The 23,548-nt window shown below is 37.9% G+C and overlaps 1 protein-coding gene across 1 annotated transcript; it reads left to right on the forward strand.

Moving 5' to 3' along the window:
- Positions 1–6,534: 6,534 nt before the first annotated feature.
- LOC104620622 (nuclear factor of activated T-cells, cytoplasmic 3-like) lies at positions 6,535–18,857 on the forward strand (the record flags this gene model as incomplete). Its single annotated transcript, XM_010286902.1, has 3 exons — positions 6,535–6,586; positions 16,581–17,712; positions 18,773–18,857. Coding segments are annotated over exons 1-3 (1,269 nt in total), but the record flags the coding sequence as incomplete, so codon positions are not given.
- Between the last annotated feature and the right edge of the window lie 4,691 nt (positions 18,858–23,548).

Here is a 23,548-nt window from a genome sequence, read left to right on the forward strand (position 1 = left end):
GCCTGCGATCGCGTCCGCTGCCGGCGCCGAGCTCGGGGCGCCTCGCAGGGCTTGGGGGAGGGCGAGCAGCGGGATCCCGGTGAGAGACCGCCCGTCGTGAAACTTGGCGGTGGGCAGCACAGTGTTAATGGGGCTGGGCTAGGGGCTTTTCGGGGGCTCTTGGGATGAAAAGTTTCAGCCTAAGCGTTCCCCCTCTATAGAGCGAACATCATAGTTACCGCAGTGTGTTCTTACGAGCTCTGTGTACGTGCGTGTATATACGTGTGGATGGACAAAACGCTGCGTGCCGAGATGTGATGGCTGTTTGGGGCCGTGCGTACAGACACACGTACAGATGTGTACACGCTTCGGAGTGCTTCCGTTTTGTTCTGTTTTGTAGTATTGGAGCCTGAAAGTCCTGTTTAAAAACCCTCGTATTTCTTTAAACCGCAGAAAATGAAGTATTCCCTGTAAATTACGATGTGTGGAATAAATAAGAGCCAGCTGTGCAGTGTGTAGCTGTACCAGAGTTCTATGGCAGCATGCTTTTTTTTCCCTGACCTACTTGAAATAAGTATTGCTTGGTAGTACAGTGTCTTAAGTCTAACTGGTTAGGCGATAAGGTAGCTCTGAAACGTGACTGTATCCAGGCTAAATGATGCAGCCATGTTGTTTTGTTCTCTGACTCGGTTGTCTGCATAAGTTGATTAGGAAAAAAAAATAGATGCAGTCTGTATATAATCCAGTGTGAACAGTCGGGATTAATTTCTCACAAAATCGCTAACTTTCTTGATGCTAAGATTTAGTTTGCAGATTCCTTCAGATAAGGGGAGATTTCTTTGCTTATTTTCCAATTTAGTGGCGCGGATGCGGATGGTGCTTTTGGGAAGGGGACCTGAGTTCTGCTAGCCAAATATGCATTACAGCACCATATGAAAACAAAAGGGAATGTTAACAAATTACAACAAAAATAATTATGACACCGCTATTTCTATTCTTTTCGCATAAACATAGGAGTCTAAACTATGCTCCTCTGTCAATGCCGGATGAGAATGAGAAAACAAGTTGCTCAGAAAACTGAAAATACTAGTTCACTTTTATAATATTTGTATTTTGGTAGCATGCCTTAACAAGCAGTTCAGCTATTACTCTGAATACAGACAGTTTTCCATGCTTGATAAGTTAAACCTATTTTTAAGGCAAATTTGAAAAATGTGATATTCAGACTATGAACTGAGTGGTTTGCCCTAGCTTTCAGGGAGAAATCCTGCATCTGCTCCCGTAACTCAGTAATTTCACTGTTTTGTGGAATATTGGAGATGATCTTGCCTGCTGTGCACAGATGTGGCCTTCAGGGCAAAGGGTAGGAATAGGTCTCTGCCTTCAAGCATTTTTATTAATGGGACTGCCAGAGTTTAGCTGTTAATTCTGCTCATGTATTTTATATATTAAGAACTGAGTTTCATATAAGAGAGGACCCATATTGGAAATCTCGTATTTTTCCCTTCCCCCTCTTCCACGTATATTAGTTAGATGAACAAAAGTTCTTGGATCTCCCCAAATCCTATATTTCATAATCCCATATCACTTGCTGCAGTGATGTTGTGAAGCAAAGTAAACATAAGGGTGGTTTTTTTCTAATTTATGCTAATAATAAAACACGTAGATCACAGGGAAGGTAGCTTAATTTGAAATAAATAATATTAAAATTACTAAGTCTTCTATGATCATGGGGAACACTTGGAAACACGTTCCCATGCTTCATGCTGTATCTCTCTAGAAGTTTGGGATTGGCATACTTGTGAAAGAAGTGTCTAGTACTAAGTTCTTGTGTAAATAACACAGAAATCTATGTTAATGCTCACTTTCCTGAATGAGACTACTGTGGTGGTGTAAGAATTTTATTATTTTATATATGTACATATATAATTTAACTGTATCTTTAATCAAAAGCAGGAAAATGTGAGCTGTTCTTTAATTTCATTTAATATACTTTTGATTTCTGAACTACTAAGAAAATCCTAGTCCCAGGCAGTAGATTATGACATTAAAAGGACAGTAAGGGAAATTAAACCACCCGGGATCCTGCGTTATTATACAGAACAATTCCACTGGTTTGCAGAATTGTGGAACTAGCATACTTAGTTTTGTGCTAAGTGGCAGGAATTGGGACTAAAGTTCTGCAGTAGTACTTGTGTGCTTGATTGTAGTTCCTGCTGCAGAGGAGAATGCTTGAAAGATGGTTTGAAGATGCTTGAAAGTCTGTATCTTTGCAACATACTTCACTTGAAATCAAAAGGCTAGCCCATTTCATATAGCTTGTGAACTGAAGTAAAAATTTGCTCAGGTGGCTGCTAAATAAGAGATTGTCAGAAGCTCTTTGGGTATCTTTATCCGTTTAAGTGGAAGTTAGGTACTAAGCAGCTTCTGAAAAACCTTGCTCTCTTTCTCTGATAGTTTAGTGTCCTTGTCCCAAAGGAGAAAGAAATTGTCACTTTGATTTTGTAGTGTTCAGCATTCAAGACAGGTACTGATGTTCTAGGCAGTAATGAGCTTCATCTTTTTTCTGACAAAATAATTCAGGCCTCCAGTGCTATAGAGTATGCTGAAGTGAACCAAATCTCTCTGCTGTGCTCTTTCTTGCGAAACTGTTTGGTTAGTTGCAGTAGCATCTGATTGCATCTCGCCACCGTATACCAGTTGCATTTGAAATGCCTAAGCATTTGAATTACAGTATCGTTCAGCTCCTGTACAGTCTACTAAAATAGCTTGTCCTATAACTAACTTTGTCAACTAATGTATTTGAAGTGCCAGCATTCCTGGTCTTTTTAATAAAGAGATATTTGAGTTGTAATATGTGACACTTGAAAATTCGAATTTAACTTGAATACTTTTCTAATGATGCCACCATCCCCTTCACACACACGGAGTTTTGTAATACTATTCAGTATAGTTTTGGGAAGTTTGCCTAGAATTTATTAAGCATTAAGCAAATAAACTGAATTAAGGTCTTTACACTACTGTTAAAAACTCTGCTGAAGATGCAATATACTGTTTAAATGCCAGACTGCGCAGAAGTGGAGCAAATACAAGTTGCTATCATTATTTCTTTGGCTGAATTTTTATTTTAAGGGTTCATCTTCTGTTTTAAAGAATGAGTTTTTACAAGGTAAGAGCCTTTAAAGAACTTGGGGTATGTAGTACTAAGCTGGGAATTCAGGATCTTGTAAGGTTCTGTAACATTCAGAATTACTTCTTGTTGGTATGTGAAATAGGGACTGACTTAAAATTAGAGGCTGCAAACTGTTCAGTATCCAGAAAATGAATTATTTAATTGTAACTCATCTGTCAGAATTTGCTAAACAGATACTGCTGTTTAGAATCTTGTCTAAAATGATCCTGTTATTTCTGATTGTCTTCTAAGAGCAAAAGACAGGGTCGAGTTTTGTTACCCAGTAAAACCGAGCAATATGCAGAATTTCACCCTAAGACCCACCTTTTGTTTTTGGGTTATGAAGTAGAGGAGGATAAATTTATGTTGTCTTTCAATGTAAGTAATCATCCTTGGTTGATTTTTGTTTATTTGTTTTTCCAAAATATGAGTGCTTTAAAAGTACTGATAAAAATACCTTCCTTGGACTTTTGGTTCATAATATCTGTTTTATTTTCTTGGAAAATAAAAATGAAACAGGCTGAAAAGAGGCTCTCCGTATTTCCTGTGGCTTAGTATTTGCTTAAGTAATACTGTTTAGTAATCTTGTTACTGATGAATCTCACAGTCTCCCTTATTTTTCTCCAGAAAAGTATGGTATGAAAAGTATGAAAAATATCCCAGTTCTGTGATGAATTTAGTGACAATTCAAAATGTCTTTGCAAGCTGGAGTCTTGCTCCAGATAAGGACAGTATATCTGGATTTGGATCTTTAGTTTATTCGAAAACTTCTGGACTCTTGTTCTCCTTTGAGGTTTTTTCCTCTACCTTAGAGCTATTAGCTTATTGGTTTGAGGCTGTAACTGAATACAAGATTGAAATACACATTTTGCAATTATGACTGTCAAAGTAATACCTGATCTTTTCTTCTTGAAGGTTGCCTTGTCTGAAAGCCTTTCTCTGTGAGCATCTGCGAGCTGCTTGGGCTGCTCAGCAGTTACCTCCTGCCCATGTGTTAAGCGCTCTGAAGCGATGACAGGCACTGAATTTTGCCTCAGTAGCTAGGCAGAGTTCTCTGAGGCAAAAATTGGCATTATATATGTGTCATTTAATTTAGGTATATAGTAATACTAGAGTCTTAAAACCAACGATTTGTACTGAAACACCAGCACAATACTAGACTTCATAGCCTTGCCTTGATCATTAATATGTAAGGTATACTTCTTCACTTCTTGCATGTGTTTTCATGACAGATATTGCTGTCAGGGATTGTTGGTGGAGAGTAGAAAACAGTCTCAGCTGTTTAGAGGTTTGCAGTGTGCTTGAACTTCTTGTTCTTTTCCCTAAAATGGTGACTGAGGTAAGCTCAAGTTGTGGTAGGAAAGAAAATATTCTCATAGAGTCATAGAATCTTTGAGTTGGAAGGTACCTTTAAAGGCCATCTAGTCCAACCCCCCTGCGATGAGCAGGGACATCTTCAACTAGACTAGGAAGCGCAGAGCCCCATCCAGCCTGACCTGGAATGTTTCCAGGGATGGGGCATCTACCACCTCTCTGGGCAGCCAGTGGTTCACCACTCTCACTGTGAAAAACTTCTGCCTTACCTAGTAGAGATCTGCTCTCTTCTAGTTTTGAAACCATTACTCCTTGTCCTGTCAGTACAGGCCCTGCTAAAAAGTCTGTCCCTGTCTTTCTTATAGGCCCCCTTTAAGTACGGAAAGGCTGCAATAAGGTTGCCCCGGAGCCTTCTCTTCTCCAGGCTGAACAACCCCAACTCTCTCATAATTAGACTGAGTGCAAAATTAAGGGCTTGATGCTGGCGATAATTGTGAACTCGAGGTGTGAGCTGGCTGAGGGTTGCTCTTGGTGAAATTAATTTTTGTGATCACGTACTTCTGATCCAGAACTGCTACAAAGTTTGCTTTCCTGAGCTGAGCAAGAGAATCTTGCAAGGCATGATCTTCTGAAGTAAGTCTTTTCAAGAGACCCATCTTGCCACACCTGTATGGTTCATCTGAAGTTTTATTCCTTTTTAAAGTCTTTTTATTCTGTTTAGATTTGGTTGCCTACGTAAATGGGTAGGAGAGAAAGTCTTTGCACAAGATGGTTAATATGTATAATTTGGTCTGTAAACATTTGCTATACAAAAGAGTGTTCATGTGGATTAAGATTAGGATCAGCTGGTGCAACTTCAAGAAAGGAGTGAGTGGACAAGTTGCTTGAGTTGGCTTCTTTTTTCCTCCGCTAGACAGAAATGATACTTTTGAAGAGAATTGCTTGTTTATTTATTAGATATGGAGCATTAAAAGTATTGTGATAGGAACCACCACTTAATGGAAATTTGGTCACTATCATTTTATTTTACAAGCTAGTGATCTGTGCGCATAGAAGATTGACATGCAAGGACACAACGCAAATCAGTGATAGACTGTGGTTATATAATCTGCTGATGGAGAGGAGGAGGGAAGACCAAACAGCTGCATCTGACCAAAAATAGAGGGTCTGTGAGAAGAACCTTGTGGCTTCAAGATAACTGAGGAAGAACCAAAGGAAAATGGCTATGTATCAATGCAGTCAGAGTTGCCTGGCCATTAAGAGTAACACCTTAAGGCAGTAATCCTGGGAGGCGGATATATTTGAATATATTGTGGTTTTTTCACAGTATGCTGGCTAAATGAAGCCTTGCCTATTTGCATAAAGCTTGACCAGGACGAGACCATTTGGAAAAAAACCCAACTCTCTCGTGTGCTGTTGCGAGGCAGTTGCAGTTGCACCTGATCTAATTCCATAACTTTTATGGTTTGGCATATAGTTCTTGGATCACTACATAGTGGAATGAGAATCACTATGTAGTGAGTCACTATATAGTGCAAGGATTTGCACTATTTGACAAAATGTCACTTTTTTTGTGTGTGAATTTATAGCCACACCTCACCCTCTGTCCCCTTCCCTTCCATCTGAACTATGGCCACAGTGCAAATGAAAACAAAGCCTGCGAGTTGGGTTGTGGGAGATGGGCAGGATACACCAGCATTTGTGCTAATGCTTTTATCTTACGTATTTCTGAAAATTAGAAATAAACTCTTTCATTCTACTTTTTAGTAGCCCTCTGCTTAAAATGTGACGGTCTTTTTTTCTTTTGTTTCTGTTATACAACTGCAAGCAGTTGATCATATCCCACTCAAAGAGCAGCCAGATAGGTAACATTGCTGTGAATGAGTGAGAAATTAGCGTAAATTGGGCCCGGGTCAATAGTAAGCAGCAGTTTGGCTGTTCACAGCAAAAACGTAAATACAGGAGTTGTTGCCTAAAGCTGCCCTAGTGGGCTGGGGAAGTATGTGGAGCAGACTTGGCAGTAAGCCCAGCCTGTAGAACAACATCCAAGTCCTTGCATTTGTCCAGGCATGCCATGTGGGGTTCGAATGACAGTGGAATTTAAGATGAGTGAAATGATCGGTAAGGCTAAGTAAAATTGCAAGGCAGGAGCAAGCTTATTAACAAGCCAACATTCTCCTCTAGCTTTAGTACCCGTCTGTGAGTATTCTTGTGAAATAGAACATTTAAAAAAAAAATCAGTGGAACTGTTCAAAGTCATTCAGGGAAGATCAGTTGAAATCTGCAGAACTGGTTGATAAGCAGGCTTTTGGGCTGTGTTGTGGCCGGCACATCTCATGAGTTAACTGAACAGCTGAACTTAATCATTTACGTGGCTATTCTGATTAAATGTCTCAGCTGCATTGAATGCTTATGGTTGCTTTTCAGACAAAGGATGATGGGTGTGATAGAAAACACTTTTGTCAGTTTTCTTTGGGAGGCCCAGTCCTTGTTTTTATGTACCTGGGGGAAAGAGAGAAAAGTCAGTTTTCGGGGGATCTGACTACAAACCCATGATCTTTCAGCAATAAATTCATGAAAATAGAAGTCTCGGTTTGTGTTGTGTTACGGTTTTGGTGGGGTTTTTTTGTTATTTGTGGGTGTTTTTTTAAGCAGAAACAAAAACTTAATTTGAGGCTGCATAAAAGACATTTGCAGGTAGAAACTTGAGCACATACTTACAGCTAACTTCTTAATCCCAGAAATGTAGAATCATATTATTCACATTAATATTTAGATTAGTAGCAATTGCTTGTTTAAAAAATGGCTTCTCAGCCTGCATTTTGAAGATTAGTCATCACTTTTAAAAATTAGGGATATTTTTCATATAGCAAAATATTGCTGGACAGAGTTGGATTTTTCTGTTTGCTTTTCAACAGGTCGGTGGAGAGGGTTATTTTCAAAATCTTGTACGTATTCCTTGTTGGACGTGAGTGACCTTGGATCCTTTCAAACCAAGATATTTCAGGTTTTTTTTATATGTGAGGTTATTCAAGATTTGCAGGAGGCAAATACCTTTGAATTCACTGTTTAATGAGAGTCTTCATGTTTTAGTGGCTGCTAACTTTGCTTTTTAGGAACACGTGCTGTGAGAAATGCTTTTTTTAATTCCAGATTTTATTTTTTTTAAATGGTTTTGGTAAATAGAAAAAAAGGGAAGACCACTTAAACATAAATTCAGTGATAAGCAGCATTTTTACTGCACTGGAGAGGGAGTGGGGTTATGACTGATTGTAGCTGGAACAGGGCACAAACTGTTACCTTCTAAGTAAACTTGTTTCACAGAGTAACCCGTTGTATTTTCATGTCCAAAATGAAAACATACTCTAAAAACAGAATGAGGAGCTGATAACACTTTCAGGGTGCATTCATTAACAGTCAGTACCAATGATTCACTGCTTTTGATGGCTGTATAATGGGCTGTAATAATGTCTACAATGATTTAAAGCTACTCATGTGTATCTTCGATGCTTTCTAGTTCCCTAAATCAAGAACACAAAGGACATGAGGAGATGGGGTAATGGTATGATTACAAAAGGCTTTAACGGTATCATTTGGGATGACTATACTCAAGTGACAACGCCACAAGAGAATGTGTGGTTTAATCCAAAGAACCACTAAGAAAATCTATCAACATTTTGTATTTTGCGTAGCTTTTTACAATTATGTCGGAGTCTCTGTATTTCGTCGGCGTAATTTGTCAAATTTAGGCTTTTGAGAGCAAATGCTACTGTCTTCCAAATTGCATAGCTTTTTTGGTTGGAGGTGGGAGGTTAGGCTGTTGAGGTACAGTATGTGGTGAAACCTCCACTCTTGCTGGAATAAGTGCAAGCTATTTAGGACTCTACAAAGAGATGCAAAGTTTCAGGGCTTGCATGTGGCACGGCTCTGAGGTATGCTAACATTTCCCTTGTGTTTTGAGGGTCATTCTGAAAGTTGCTGAAAAAATGGCGTTTGTGCCCTGCTTCAGCCTCTCCTTTCTCATTTGGCTGTTTGATTCTTATTTCTGCCTGTTACGCTTATTGTGTCAATCTTAGCAAAGTGAATTCAAGGTGTTTCTGATTCTACATTCATGTGAGCAGCTGGGAAAACAGGGAAGTTTCAGATTATCATTCTGGCTCATGTCAGTCCTTTGATGTACAGAGCCTTTGAGTTTCGTGCACCTGAAGTCTACATCAAAGCTGTATTATAAAACATATTGTTGAGACGCTGTAAGAATAATGATTTGAAATACTGAGTTAGCTATATGGTAGGATTGCCTGCTGTACAATGGTTTGCCTTCTGTCATGTTGTAGGACAGCTGCAGAAGTCCAGTGTAACTTTGCTGAGGTGTGAAAAGTTCCCAAACTAGTTTGTTCAGATACTATCAATACCACTTCTCAGCCTCTGTGTCATGCTCTGTTTGATAAACAGAAAGAGACATGCCCCCATTTCGGTCTCCCCTCCTCTTACTAGCAGCGTAGCTTCCGCCCGCTCAAACTCGCCTTGACTTACTGCATTCCTTTTCTACCAATTTTCACAAAAAACCCAGCCTATGTCACCTTACTCTCCTATAAACTAAAATACCCATTTTTCTTGCACACTCCAGTCTTACTTTGTTTGCTATGTCCCTACTTACGCATTCTGATCTTGGAAACTTGGGTTCTGCTCAGTGCTTGGCTCAGGACTGGAGCGTACTGTAAAGCTGGAGGTGTCTCTGTATAGAGCAGGAGGCTGCTATCAGCCAGCTCATTGGTCTTGGAAGTTGATAATTGGTAAAGGTAGGTAGTTAGGTGAGGATTTCAGTTTACAGGTACGGCATAAACCAGAACTTTGAATAACTAGAGAGCCTTTTATGGAGTCCGTTAGTTTTGCCTCCACAAAGGAAGAGTTAGGTTGTGGTTGATAAATTGGCCTGCGATACCAAGAACCTAGACAAACCTTCAGCTGGCAACTATAGCACGTAATTCCCTTACTCTCTTCTATCAGTATTTGCCTAATATCCTCACTTTACGATCAGTTGTCTTCCTGTAGGTCAGGCACAACACAACAGTTTTGGAGTGCTCAGTCTTCTCTCGGATCCCATGTCTGCACGTACCAGATGCTCTGGAACTGCAGGGCTGCAGTCCTTTCATGGGTTTTAACAACTGATCACATAGGATAATGTACTTCATCTTCAGAATGGCGGTGACAAATAGGCCGTTACTACCATGTGTTAGTAGCTGCTGCATGGGTGTATTGTGTCATTTTAAGAATCTCCCCAAAAGCCGTAGTGTATTTCTTAATATCTCTGAACTAATGAGTCATGTTAAACTGACTTTCTATCTAACACTGGGTGACAAATGAGGCTTCATCAAACTGGAGGGCAACAGCTTCCATTTTGTCTACAAGCGTATTATGCAGTAAAACACTGTGCCCTCTTGAATGACGTACCCACAGAGAAAAAAAGGAAGCAAAGAGGAACCCCGTAGAACTTGCAGATTTTTAAGGCAGAAAGTGAATATTTTTATTTTTTTAACCTGTTATGAGTATTAATGAATAATCCTAAATACTGAGCCACAAGATTTATAGTTTTCATTTAAGACCATGCTTCATAATCAACCAGAAATACCAGGAGAGCTGGAGAAGGCACAGGTATAAACAGTGCCTAGCACTTCCGGTTGCTGTTTTCTGTTCTTGTAACTGAACTTAGAATGACTAATCCTTGTTGAACCTTATAGTTGCAAGCTGGATTCTTTACCTACTTTGTACATCACTTTTTATCAACGTATCTCAAAGCAGTCTGCTGTGAAAGACTGTGAGAACTTAGAGGTTTTTTTTAAAAAAAAAAAAAAGGAAAAAAACCTCAACTGAAATTAACTCCCGCAACTGAAGTACATAATTTTCTGAAACATGCTTATGGCTTAAGCAGCTGCATTTGATTTCCATGTTTATTTAACGTATTTTTCTTACATGCCAAATAACATTTCATACTGTTATTGGAACTTAATTCCGGTATTTCAGGGTGAAGCTCGATGTACATGAAGACAGCCATTTTAAATTAAATGCATAGCAGCCTATGGCCTAAGGGTTTGATAGTGAAAACACATGCAGTTCTTGTCCTGCTTGCCTGTTTCTCCCCATGTCCTAAAGCTTGCCATCCTGTCAGTTGTATATATACGGGTGTTTAGGTTAGTGCACTGCAAATCTGATTAGCAAAATCGTCTGGGTTAAAAATACCTCTCTTCTCATTTCCCCTCTCCCTTTGTGTGTGAGTGTGTGTGGGAGGGTAATTGCTACTGAAAAAAAACCATAACATGTGGTTACGCCCCGAGAGCCAGTATATTCTTATTTTATTCAATGTCAGTTGTAAACATTTGATATGCTGTATTATTTTCTTGCTTAAACTGCTTAAGCTAGTGCATCTTCATTATTTTTCTGCATTTCTACCGAGGATAATGAATTCTCATCGAGACTAGAATGTGAAAAAGACTAATTGATGAGCTCCCACTGTTGAGGAGATTGTACATTTCTAGTATTCTTGTGAAATTCTGATGAGCACGATAGAGCTGCCTCTAGCGTACGTGATTGACAGAAGTAAAATTTATTTTTATCCTTTTTGAGTAATCTGATATGACCATGAAACAGAGCACAAAATCATTGAAGAGGGAGAACTGCTTCCTAAAATGAGAGTTGCAAATCACACGTTTCTGAAAGCTTAAATTTGCACTACTGTTTTGTGTGTTGCTAAACTTGGTCTATAAAGATGTGTCTGCACCCTGCTCCACCTTGATACCTCAATTGTTTTCACAATTTATACTTTTTTAGTACCGTATTTGGTGGCTTACTAGTCAGTTATACTCCTTATAAACTAATGTATTGCTGTGCTTTTTGGGGGGTTTTTTGGTTGTTTTTTTTAAGTTGATGTTTAAGCTTGTAGGAAGTGTCTCTGGAGAACTCACAGGTTGCAATGGAAAACTGGAGTTAAATATCCAATTATAGAGCTTTAGTGTGGTAGTGTACCAACAAGAACTCTGATTGATTTGTCTTTTTAAGTGCACAAAAGGAAAACTATGACTATTGGGTATTTTCGGTTCTTTGTGAAGCTTAAGACTCCTCTTTCATCCCAAGAAATATATGAACTGCCGCAAATCAGTAGGATAAGGAAATTAAAAAAATGGAGCTGTATATGCCTTTTGTTCTTATTTACAGATATTTCTGTGGCATTCTTTATAATACCATCATGTTCAGAAACTTTCAGAGATAATAGTAACTGTCATGACAGAACTGAAAAACAGAAGAGGTTGTTGTTCTTTTTAAAGTTTGGGAGTGGAGACAGATTGACTTGCCTGAGAACACACATGATGTCTGTGGCAACGCTCAAGTCTTTCCTCATGCTATTTAAAGGACTTGATTACTGATCCTGTTTTTGCAGTAGTATTTTTGTAAGACCTAGGTCGTGTTGCACTTTCTTAGTACCTTATAACAACTCCTATTGTCTGAACCTGTTTATGGGCTTACAAACCTAGAATAACAAAGTGGTATGGATAATTTTGGCACAGGGCTTATGTTCAGACATTTGATAGTAATTGACCTTCCTTCTGTGGAGAAATCTGGCTCGCTGCACAGCTGCGCATATGCATGTGCCAGTACATCGCTGGGCAGTGAACAACTGGTGGGCAAGCATTACTAGTCCTGAATGTGCAGTCTGATACGGCAAATAGCAAGCAAAATGTACTTTAGGAGCAGTTGTTCTGGATATTATTTAATTATATTTTCCAGTTAGACAGCTTATGTTGAAGTGTAGTTAGCAGCTTAGTAAGGGATGAGCCAGCGTTGTTTTAATACTGAACAGGACCTTCTGTAAACTAGTCTTGTTTCCAGACAGTAGCAAATGTACATTCAAAACCACAGACCTTCTGGTGCTCATTGATAAAGGATGACACAGATGCCTGATGTGAGATGGCAATGGAAGTCTGCAGCTTTATATAGCTTATATGCACTATGTGAATATAGACCATCTGCTAACTTTTGTGATCCCTCAGTAGTAAACCTGATCTTAGCAGGGTGGGGAGGAAGGCTTCACTAAATTTCTAAAGACTCAGTGGCTTCTCCATGCATGGTAGTGTTAAAAGTCTTAGTGAGTTTAAACAAAGCTGAGGTTCTGTGCTAGCTATCCAGAAGACTACCTCCTTTGATCATAAACCAAAATTTGACGCGGTTTTGTTCTTAGCAAACATTGACTTCTTGTTTTGTTTCCCTGCCTCCTTCTAAAGGCTTACTGGAACAAATAAACTATTAATACTACTTCTAAAACTGAAGCTAAACTTATTGGCCCTTAGTTATTCAGTACTTTTTAACCTTTTATTTAGTCCAGTTTACTTTGTATTGCTGTAAACTCTGTTAGCAATTTACTCAGTTGACTTTACTAAAGAGAAGGCATTTAACACACCTGCCTTTTCAGGGTCATGACAGGCTTTTGATGTGAAAGGCACTGCTTCCCTTGGTCTCTGTATTTTGCTGTGTCTACCCTATCTAGCATCTTGCCTCATGTGCTTGTGGTAGTTTTTATGCTCTACCTTAGCCATCTGACCTAGTTTCTGTTTCTTGAATGCTTCTTTCTTATATTTTATGGTCAGTGAAGGCCTCATGACTTGGCCAACTTCACTTCTTTACTGTCTTTCCTCCCCCAATAGGATTTTGTGGATGTAATGGCTCTCTTATTAAGTAATCAGATTTCCATGACCCCATTTTCTGCGTTGGGCTTCTTCATAGCTCTTTCTGCCTTGCACTTGCCTGTTGTGAGACTTTCCTGAGACTTTGCTTACCCACTGCTTTCTCAAAGCCCTGTGTTGGATTTTTTTGAGCTATTCTCACTCCTTTCCATCTTAAGGATTGTCAACTGTTTTGATTTTTTTTTTTTTCTTGCTTCCTTCCCCCTTCCCCCTCCCCATTTCTTTCATCCAAGTTATATTCATCTTTGTGTGTTTAGTAGTTCCTTCAAATTGGTTAGCGGCCTTTTCCAGACTGGATTCTCTCTGCAGTCTTTAATAGTACAAAAATAATTATTCTACTAGACTATTTACCAATGACAGGATTTGTAAAAGGTCTTAGTGTTGTTCTTTGTATGAGCAACTAACAGGTGATTTTTTAACACCTGACTATAAGGGCAGTGTTTGTGTGTGCAAACTAAAATAAATCTACCTGTCTATTGATTGTGTCCGAAAATGCTTTTGGTGACTTAGACTTCAGAATGTATTGTTTCCAGAGTCTTAAGCATGCTTTTGGGATTTGGTGTTCATTAGGAGCCTAGAGTAAGAACTATGCATCTAGCTTCCTGTTTTTTGAGTGTGTGCGTGTATGCTGCTGGGGAGGGGTAATGGGAGAACACGGTGCCAAACTCCTTAGAAGTTGTTTGTCATGGAGAGGGACCAAAGAAGCCTGAGTCAGAAGAGTGCTCTCCTGCCTTCTCCATCTCTTCCCCAGTTCTTTCTGACTGCTGTTGATAATTCTGTGCTAGTCTGATCTCTCCACCTCAGCTCCACAGAACTTAAATTTTGAATGTATATCTGCTTTTCGTAAATCCCAGTGACATTGAAAGCGAACGAATGGTCTTAAATATTTTAACATTTCTTGATTATTGCTGCAAGAGAAAGAAGGCTGTTTGCAGTGGTGAGAGTTTTAGTACAAACAATGTGCTACTACTATTCCTAAAGCCATTAATGACACTAAATGGTTACACACAGGGCTTGAAGACTTCCAACTGCTGTTTTCCTATAACATTATTTTTTTATTATTTCAAAACTTCTGTAATTGTTTTATTTCTAAATTTTGAGTAGCTGGATAATTGCTTTTATTAGGATTGCCTTTTTTCCTCTCTTGACCTACGCTTCTAATACTAATAAATGAGTTAGGAAACAAGGACATCTGTGATCTTGCACATGAATATACTGATAGATGTGGAAAACCTGTAACTAACTCCTATCTGCATTTCATATTTTGTGAAGGTGAAACAGCGAAAAAAGGACCCCAATTAAAGTTTTAAAAAATGTTTGTTAACCTAGTGAAAGGATAGGTAAAAGCAGTTTTGACAGTGTTTGATGTAGTGAGCTTGTGTTAATTATTTGCATGCTATACAAAATCGTCCTTCACGAGTATCCTGATCCTTCTAGTGTATGCGTATTTAGAAATTAACTTATACCCATTTTTTTGTGTGCTCTTAACACGTATAATTAGTAGTTAATTATATAATTACATAATATGGATAATTGTTACCTATGGCTATAATATATATAAAATCACACAATGCTTATAAAACTACCTAGTACTAGCCTTAAATGCAATTTTGTGCCTCCTTTAATTGATAGATTGTTAATAGAGCTGCTCCCTGACCATGAACATAGGCCGTTCCTTGGTAACAGTATGCTTTCTCTCCATTTGAAAATGCTTCCTTGTTGTCTCTGAGGAGATGCTGTTTTCTTTTATTTCTGTTTTTGTTAATTTTAAGCTGATTGCTAATGACTTCATTAACATACTAATGTTTTTCATCATGGAAAGGCCTAAAATACATGGCTTCCTATCTGGATATTTTATCTGATTATGAGAGAGACTAGATTTATTTTAAAACATGTATTAATATTCTACTGATACTCAGGATTAAAAAAAATTAAAAAAAAAAAATCTAATACCCAGAGATGCAATTAATGCCATCCAGTCTGGATTTCTGGAAAATAATTGTATGAACATGATGTCTCATTGTCACATTTGACACAGGAGCATTTCAGTTTGCAGAAACTTTTATGCTTCTGCATAATATTCCCCTACTATTGGAAAAAAAAAAACAACTTTAAAAACCCCCATACAATGCACTAGAAACTGTATAATTTCAATGGTGATGTTAAATGTTAGTGATGGGTCAAAAGCTCTCAAATTGATTCAGCATTAAAACAAATTACTTAGGTTGTAGAGATGATATTGTTAACAGATTTTGAGACTAGTTTCAGTGTCTAGTGGGAATGGTCCAAGTACATTTGATTTCATCTGCTAGGAGATGATAGACTAGTGAACTACCTGAGGTCTCTTGCATACTTACTTTCTATAATTATAGAGGGAAGGATCGATTTTACAAGGGGAAAGAAACAAGAGTGGCAGCATAGTGGTTACAAAATAAAAAAAAAAGCTGTGTTTTCTGCTCTTGTTTCAGACAAATGTCTCATACTGGCAGTTAATATTGAGAAGGGGGGCGAGAAAATCTGCTTCACTTCTGTGAGACAAAGTTGCTGATTTTGTTAACTGGACTTGCACTCCTTCTCAGTTGCTTGTTTTTCTTTGGAATATTTCCTGTGTTTTGGATAAGTTGGTGAGATCTGAGAATATTTTGCTTTGTGGCCTTTATGCTGAACAACTTGTGCTCAAACTTAATGAGACTGCACTTGAAAAATGCTATTCTGTGAGATGGGCACTTGAGAGTTTTCTAAGCAACCAAAAAAGATCTTTGGAGTAAGAGTCTTCATAATAACTTTAATACTATTCTTTATTAGGCCTCTTTTGATGGAATGTTTTTAGTTGTTCATAATCTTCATTGAAGTTTGAGTCACTGTAAGTTGCTTTCTAGTGTTCACGGAGATAAATATTACGTACGTGATATTCTGGTGCTTGTAAGTGTCGCCTAGTGGGCTTGCAGAAAGTATCATAGTCCATGTCAAAAAGATTAGCTTTTAATGGATTATGAATAAAAATGCTTAATTTTGAATTTAATACAATTAATAAAGATAGTTTGAATTGAGTATTCCAGCTTAGATCCTTTCAAGATTTTAAACCCATTTTCTGCATGTATTTATATTTTTCAACCACTGAAGATGTGTATAAGCTGTGGAATCTGTTTGAAAACAAGATTTATGACTATGCTGTAGTCATAATAAGCTGTAAATATGGCTGAGGAAAATTTTAAATTAAGAATAAACTTTATTTTGTGTGGCTAGCGTAATGGGAAGTATCTAGGATGTTGAAAGCAGGCCATACCTGGGAGACAAAGGAGTTTGTTTATGACATTTTCCAAGTATTGCATTCTGACTCTGTTCCTCTCTTTTTTTTTTTTTTAATTTTGTTTTGTTTTCAGATCTTGAGTCAGATGACTGTGCGTCCATATACATCTTTAATGTAGACCAACCATCGTCCTCTGTAAATCAGCCAATTTGTATTCCTCGCCATGGATTGCAGTCTCACTCCTCTCCTCTGTCACCACCTACAAGACTTCAGAGTCATAAGAACTATGAAGGCCCTTGTGAGGTACCAGAATCCAAATATAGTCCACTAGGTGGACCCAAACCCTTTGAGTGCCCTAGTATTCAGATTACATCTATTTCACCTAACTGTCACCAAGGGATTGAAGCCAATGAAGATGAATTGCACACAAATGGCACAGAAAATGAGTATATGGAAAGGCCTTCACGGGACCATCTCTATCTTCCTCTTGAGCCATCATATAGGGAATCATCCCTTAGTCCAAGCCCTGCCAGCAGCATTTCGTCCAGAAGTTGGTTTTCAGATGCTTCCTCTTGTGAATCCATTTCCCATGTGTATGATGATGTAGATTCGGAGCTAAATGAAGCAGCTGCTCGATTTACCCTTGGCTCTCCTTTGGCATCTCCTGGTGGTTCTCCGAGAGGTCCTAGTGATGAATCTTGGCAGCAGCCTTACGGATTTGGGCATGCCTTGTCACCTAGACAGTCTCCCTGTCATTCTCCTAGAACTAGTATTACAGATGAAAATTGGCTAAGCCCTAGAACAACATCAAGGCCCTCATCAAGACCTACATCCCCCTGTGGGAAACGACGACACTCCAGTGCTGAGATTTGCTATGCTGGTTCTCTCTCTCCTCACCATTCTCCAACTCCATCACCTGGCCATTCTCCCAGAGGAAGCATAACAGAAGACACATGGCTAAATACTTCCATCCATAACGTACAAGGCCTTAATTCTGGCCTTTCACCATTTCAGTGTTGTACAGAAACTGATATTCCTCTAAAAACAAGAAAGACCTCAGAGGATCAGACTGCCACTTTATCTGGAAAAATAGATATCTGTCCTGAAGAACAGGGTAACCTATCGTCATCCCTTGAAACTGCAGTAGATGACTGCTCTGGATCTCAACACAACTTGAAAAAAGATTTGCCTGGAGACCAATTTCTTTCTGTTCCTTCGCACTTTACTTGGAACAAACCAAAGCCTGGTCATACTCCTATATTTCGGTAAGTGATTTGAAAGTCCTTCAGAAGGCTTTCCTCCCATTTTTCCCCTCCTATGCATCTTAAATAGACATATAAACATGCGTATACATCAGTGATGCATTAAGACTTCTTAAAGAAATCTTACTGTGGGCAGGTAGATGATAGAATTGGGGAAAAAACAAGTTGAGACACCAAATACCCATCTTTTTCTTTTTTTAAAAATACAGTAGGTGCATTGTAACATAGGATTGGTTCTATTTAAATAACGTTTGCATACATGCATAGAGCCCAGATGAATCAAATGTCTGCATATTCTGTGCACACTTTGCAGTTCAATGTAATCTGTGCAGTTAACATTAACATAGCTAAAGAAACCTGGCTTACATGCTTTTATAAAACTGTGAGGCCACAAAAGAGGTGGGGAGTTTATTTCCTTTTGTTTCCACTTGCTTCTTTGGGCTGATGGAATTCTAGAAATAGAAGAGAGAACATAAATTTGCATGACATACTGAAAATAATCCAGAAAGAATTGATTCCTGGTCTGTAGTTCCAAGGGTGGTGCTGGGTTAACTAGCTCTTTTTCTTTTGTGGTCCTGTCTTGTGCTAGCAGGATGATTTGTGGAGGCTTAGAAGAGGGAACTAGTTCACTTGAGGGGAAAATTCACTCTCCTTCCCGTTCTGTTACTTTTTAGATGGAGCAGTTCTGTGATCTTTCCAACCATATAGCTTCTGGAACCGCTTTGCCAGCACAATACAGTGGGTGGAGTAGAAATGAGAACTCGTTAAGCGGCCATTGCTGCTGAATGGACAGATACTGTGATTACTGAGCTCAAGTTATCCATTTGATTCCTGAACCTTTCTCTGCCAGGTTTTAAAAATAAGGGGTAGAGAGGTACTGGGAGGAAGAGCTGCAGACATTTTTTGTGCGGACATTTTGTAAGAAAGGTACATTAGATTAATGTCTGTAAAGCACAATTATCTACATAACAGCATTATTATAGGTTTAAATGTCAGTGCTTCCATGCTAGTCTGTATTGATTTTAAAATAACTTTGATTAAAATAATATCATTCTGTCCACAGGCAATGCTTAAGATTTGCTCTGCTCTTCAAGGATGTAGTAGATGAAGCAATTCCTCTTTCTTTGGGGAGTGGGGAAGAAGATAGGGTAGGATTCTCCACATATGTGCTTTATTTTGAAAAAGGCAAAGCTTAAGTTCTAAAAGTTAGTGACAAAATAGAGTGTTGTTCTCATTGCAACATCATCTTTGCAAAGCACTTGTTTTCATACTCTGTATTTTTAATTTCAGAAAGAATGGCTTAGACAATACTCATGGTTTTAACATTTTCCTCCACCCTACCACCTCCTCCCCAAACGTGAGTGAAGTAAAAGGAAGAAATGTTTCTGACCAATCTTCAGAGGTGCCCTATGGGAGACTTTTTTCACCTGGCTCTTGAGTTTTAAATTCTTAGCAGAAAGATAGAATTAACTATTGCCCAATAAGCCAAGTGTACTGTGAAGAGGTATTCTTTTCAGGGACCTCCCTCAAAAGCACAACTTGTTGAAAAGCGAATGCTGGCTTTTATGGCAACATGCTAGTTTTCATGTAATTCCCCTTTCTACTGGCTTTTTCCAAATTCAGATATCATTCTTGCATCATTTTAACACTTAATGTATTATTTCCCGATGACTTGTCAGATGACCAAACCTGTTGAAAAAACCCAATTGTTTTAAAATACCTGTTCTCATTCTCTGTTGGGTATGGGAATATTCTCCGGGCTGTCTGTCCTGTGGAATATAGAAGCACTCAGTCACCTTTTAAAGATTGCTACGGCTGACTCTTTCCACAACATGTTTTAGGTGGACAACTAGTGGAGAAAATTCAGCTGTAACTTTTACTATGGAGTACCCAAGAAGGAAGTTACCAGCACAAATGGGTGAAATATAAACCAATACTTTCATTGGTACTTCCAGTGAAACATCCTTAAAACAAATGGAAAATAAGTGAATCATAGCTTTAAGAGCTTCCCGAAGGGTAACTTCTAATGGATGCTATCAGATAGACTTCAGTGTTCATTTGAGTTCTAACAATGAACTTTTCAGTTTTACTGGTGAACATATTCCTATGTGTTGATAGATCAGTGTCTCACACAGAAGGCTCATTTTTATTAATACAAAACTTCTGTTAGTTTTAAAAATAAGTTTTCTAAAATTCTTTAGAAGTTGTCAACTAGCTTAGATTGTTAATATCTAACTATATTTAAACAGTGCTTATTCAGCCATTTTGTCATTTTTGCATAATTGTATAACCACAGATTTTAACCTCAGAAAGGTACTGATTTTATTGAGTAGAAGTGATTTTTTAAATTTTTAAAAATTTCTTTAATGTCCTCCTGCATAACCGTTCATGAATATGAAGCTTAACAGTAAAGATGCAAAGCTGCTAGCTGGAAAATTCTGTTTTACCAGATCTGAAACTACTGTATTGACAGATCTGTTAACTGTCTTGAAGTTTTCTTTTTTAAACTCTGTTGCAGTCTGCTCATCTCTTAATAACAGGTGTTCAGTCTGTTACTAGAATCTTTGCACTCTAACTCAAGCAACAGTAACTATTTTCCTTTAATTGTGTATTTTTGAATTGTAGTGTATTTACGTAGGATACTCAGCAGTCCTAACCTGGCATTTTTGTTAGCTTGCAGGATAACATAGCTCATAAAAGGTGAGTACTACTGAAAGGGTAAAAGCACATGAACATATAGGCATGTGGCAAGATGGGGTGTGGATCTATGGTTCTTTTGTAGGATGACCAAAATAGTTACAAAAATAGATACTCCATTAAACCTGCTTCCTCTTATAGTGGGAAGAACTGAGCAGAACTGAATAAAAATAAATTTTACTGTTTTCATTAAGAAATAAAAAATTTTTTTTAAATGTCAGAATTTATTTAGAAGCTGGCACTGAAGAACTTCTCTCAATATGAAATGGGCAAACATATAGAAGACAATAAAGACTACAACTATTCACCAGTAAACTAAGTAAAACTATTAAGCTGTATACATTTGCTGCCAAAAATGTAGTCTGACTATTGAATTAGTGGAAGTGGCTGCATTGGCAGCTGTATCCTCAGTGAAATGTTGCATTAATTAGTAGTGTGTAGCCTGTTCCACAGGTGCTATGAGAGTGTGCATCTTCAGTATGTTAAAATATGACATTCTGTCATGTAATACTGTATAATTTTGATGCTTATAAAGTAGGGGAGCTAAGTTTACTCTTAGGTTTTATGAACATGTCATGGTTTAACCCCAGCTAGCAACTAAGCACCACACAGCTGCTTGCTTACTCCCCTGAAATGAAATGCAAGAAGGTCCACTGTTTTTTAAGTAGTTTATGACAGTGACCAAAAGTGAGCACCTCAGTTGTCATAAAGTTAGATGTTAATTGCAATTTATATCTTTATTACATATTGTATATAGTAATATGTTCAATTGTACCATAAATTACAATATATATTACAATTAATAAGCTTTTTCAATGTTGTGTTTGTATTGTCAAGTAGAAATTAGTGCATGAAGTAAACTAGAGTATTGATTCCAAGCATATGAAGTGACTGACCAGTGTGCACACTCAGCTGCAATAAACTGACCCCTGGTAGAAGTGGGGATAACTTGCCTCACATGTGACATGGTGTGAAATGTGCAGATAGCACATTCTTCTCTGAATGCTATCTGAAGTTTTGTAAATCTGTAATCTAGTTTATCTGTCCTCACCATGCTTTCCTTCTTTCTTCTGTGTTTAGTAAGCATGTGATACTTAAGAAAATTTAAAAATGTGTAACATGCTTTTGAGCATTTTAGTCATATTCCAGATGCCATCCAAAGAATTTTGTTAGGTGACAGTTTGTTGTTTGGTCACAGAAACCAATAATCTGCCAGTGTATAGCATATGAAAGAATGTATGTGTATTATGTGCCCCGAGTCACACTTCTGCTTCCTTGTCAGAGTTAAGTTTAGACAAGTGACAATGGACAGAACCAGTGCAACCATTCCTTGCAAACAGTTAAAAGGAACTAGGTAGTGTCTTCTGTATCTAGGAACAGTGAAGGTATCTCTGTTGATGATGTCATTAACCAAGTACCTTGGCAGATGAGCACTCTTTTGATGGCAGATTAAATTGGTCATTTTACAGAATATTCAGCAATGAAGTTATTTGATAATTTTGTTACCTTGTTACTTTTGTTACTGTAATTTAAGATACCTCTTTCTTCCACCCCTTAGCCTTCCCACAGGAAAATGGATCAGAAGTTGCTTTATCTATGTGTCTCATGATTCCTTCCCCTCCACTTGGAAAATCCCTTTCTTTTTTGGATCTTAATATAGTGATTGTAGATCTGACCTCCCCATTTGCTTGTTACCCTAACATTTCATGAAGATGTTGAGTTTATGACTTTTTCTTGCACATCTACTATTAGAGCTTGAGTTTTACTCGCAGAAAAAACTCGTAGTTTGGTTTGGTTCCCCCCCCCCCCATCTCCTTAGAAGACCTATTTTTAGTCTTTTGCATAAAGTTATTTCAGATTCTTTTATTAACTGGATTCTCTTCTTCTTTCACTCCTTTCCCAAATTCTGTATTGGCTGTTGGAAGGGATACATAGATGCTTCAAGTTCACTTTCTTATTTAGATAGTCTGTGTCAGTATAGGTTATAAATGGTCTAGAAGAATATCAGAGAAAGTGTTTCTTCCTAGATAGAGTCTATTCATACTCAAATACCTAAATTTGATTCTGCTTGCCCACACTGAGGCACCATCTGGAAGGGATTAGTACGGTCATGTGAATTAAGTGTATCCTTAAATCTTTGAAATTTTGTGAAATTTCTATTTAGTAGGTATTTATAAAACCATGTAATATTCAGAAGCTCTTCAAGATCGATCCCTTTTTATTAAAGTTTTATTGTTTAGATTCCAGTCAGCCTCCTTGAGTACAAAGCTGCTCTATTAGAAAGTTGAGTAGCAAATAGTATTTTGAAGTGATATGTATACTTGTTTTACAGAAATTAATGTTCTCAGTTACAATGTATATAGTTTCTCTGTGTCTGAGCCACCTCCCCTGAGACAGGTTCACAGTTGTAAGATTTCTAGAAAGTGAAAAAAAAAAAAAAAAGAAATTGGAAAGTCTGTTTTATAATACTTGTTTTAAACTTGATCAAGGGGAATAAAAAAAAGTATAGGGATGACTCAGGAACCTCTACTGAGCAAGTAATATAATGTAATGTAATATTTTTAGTGAGGACCTGTCACTAAAAGTACAATTCACGAGACATCGGCATCTATGGTGTTAACAACCATGGTTACGGTGCTCTGGAGTTAATGACCATTACAGACATGGCCAGCACTGATGTAGATAACATGGGGCATTTTGTTAGAAGAGCAGTCAAAGATGATGCAGTTGAAAATGGTAGTGTTTCTGTTATTTTTGCTTTTAGATTTGTTGTTTTGTTTTCTTTTGCTTTAAACTTACAACATTTAACACGAATGCCTAGTGAAACAGTAGGTTTTAGGCTCTGTAAAGTAGATCTTGAGAATCTCTAATTTGTATGTCAAGCAAATGGGCACTTTGTAGGGTAGTAAACTTAATGATTCATTCATTTTTTTGTTCTTTCTTTAACCCCTGAAGTAATTGATGGGAGAAAATTGTGGGTTTGTGTCTGGTAGATAACCAGGCAATATTCATTAATGGGCAAAAATCTTGAAATAAAATCTAGTTTCTTTTACTATGTCTTCCCTCATCGAGTTCTTAGAGACTTATAAGTTGATTGAATTGTGTTGATCTGCTGGACAGGCTGGATCGATGGGCAGAGGTC

Source organism: Phaethon lepturus, unplaced genomic scaffold, assembly GCF_000687285.1.
Source record: "Phaethon lepturus isolate BGI_N335 unplaced genomic scaffold, ASM68728v1 scaffold21225, whole genome shotgun sequence".
Classification (NCBI taxonomy): domain Eukaryota; kingdom Metazoa; phylum Chordata; class Aves; order Phaethontiformes; family Phaethontidae; genus Phaethon; species Phaethon lepturus.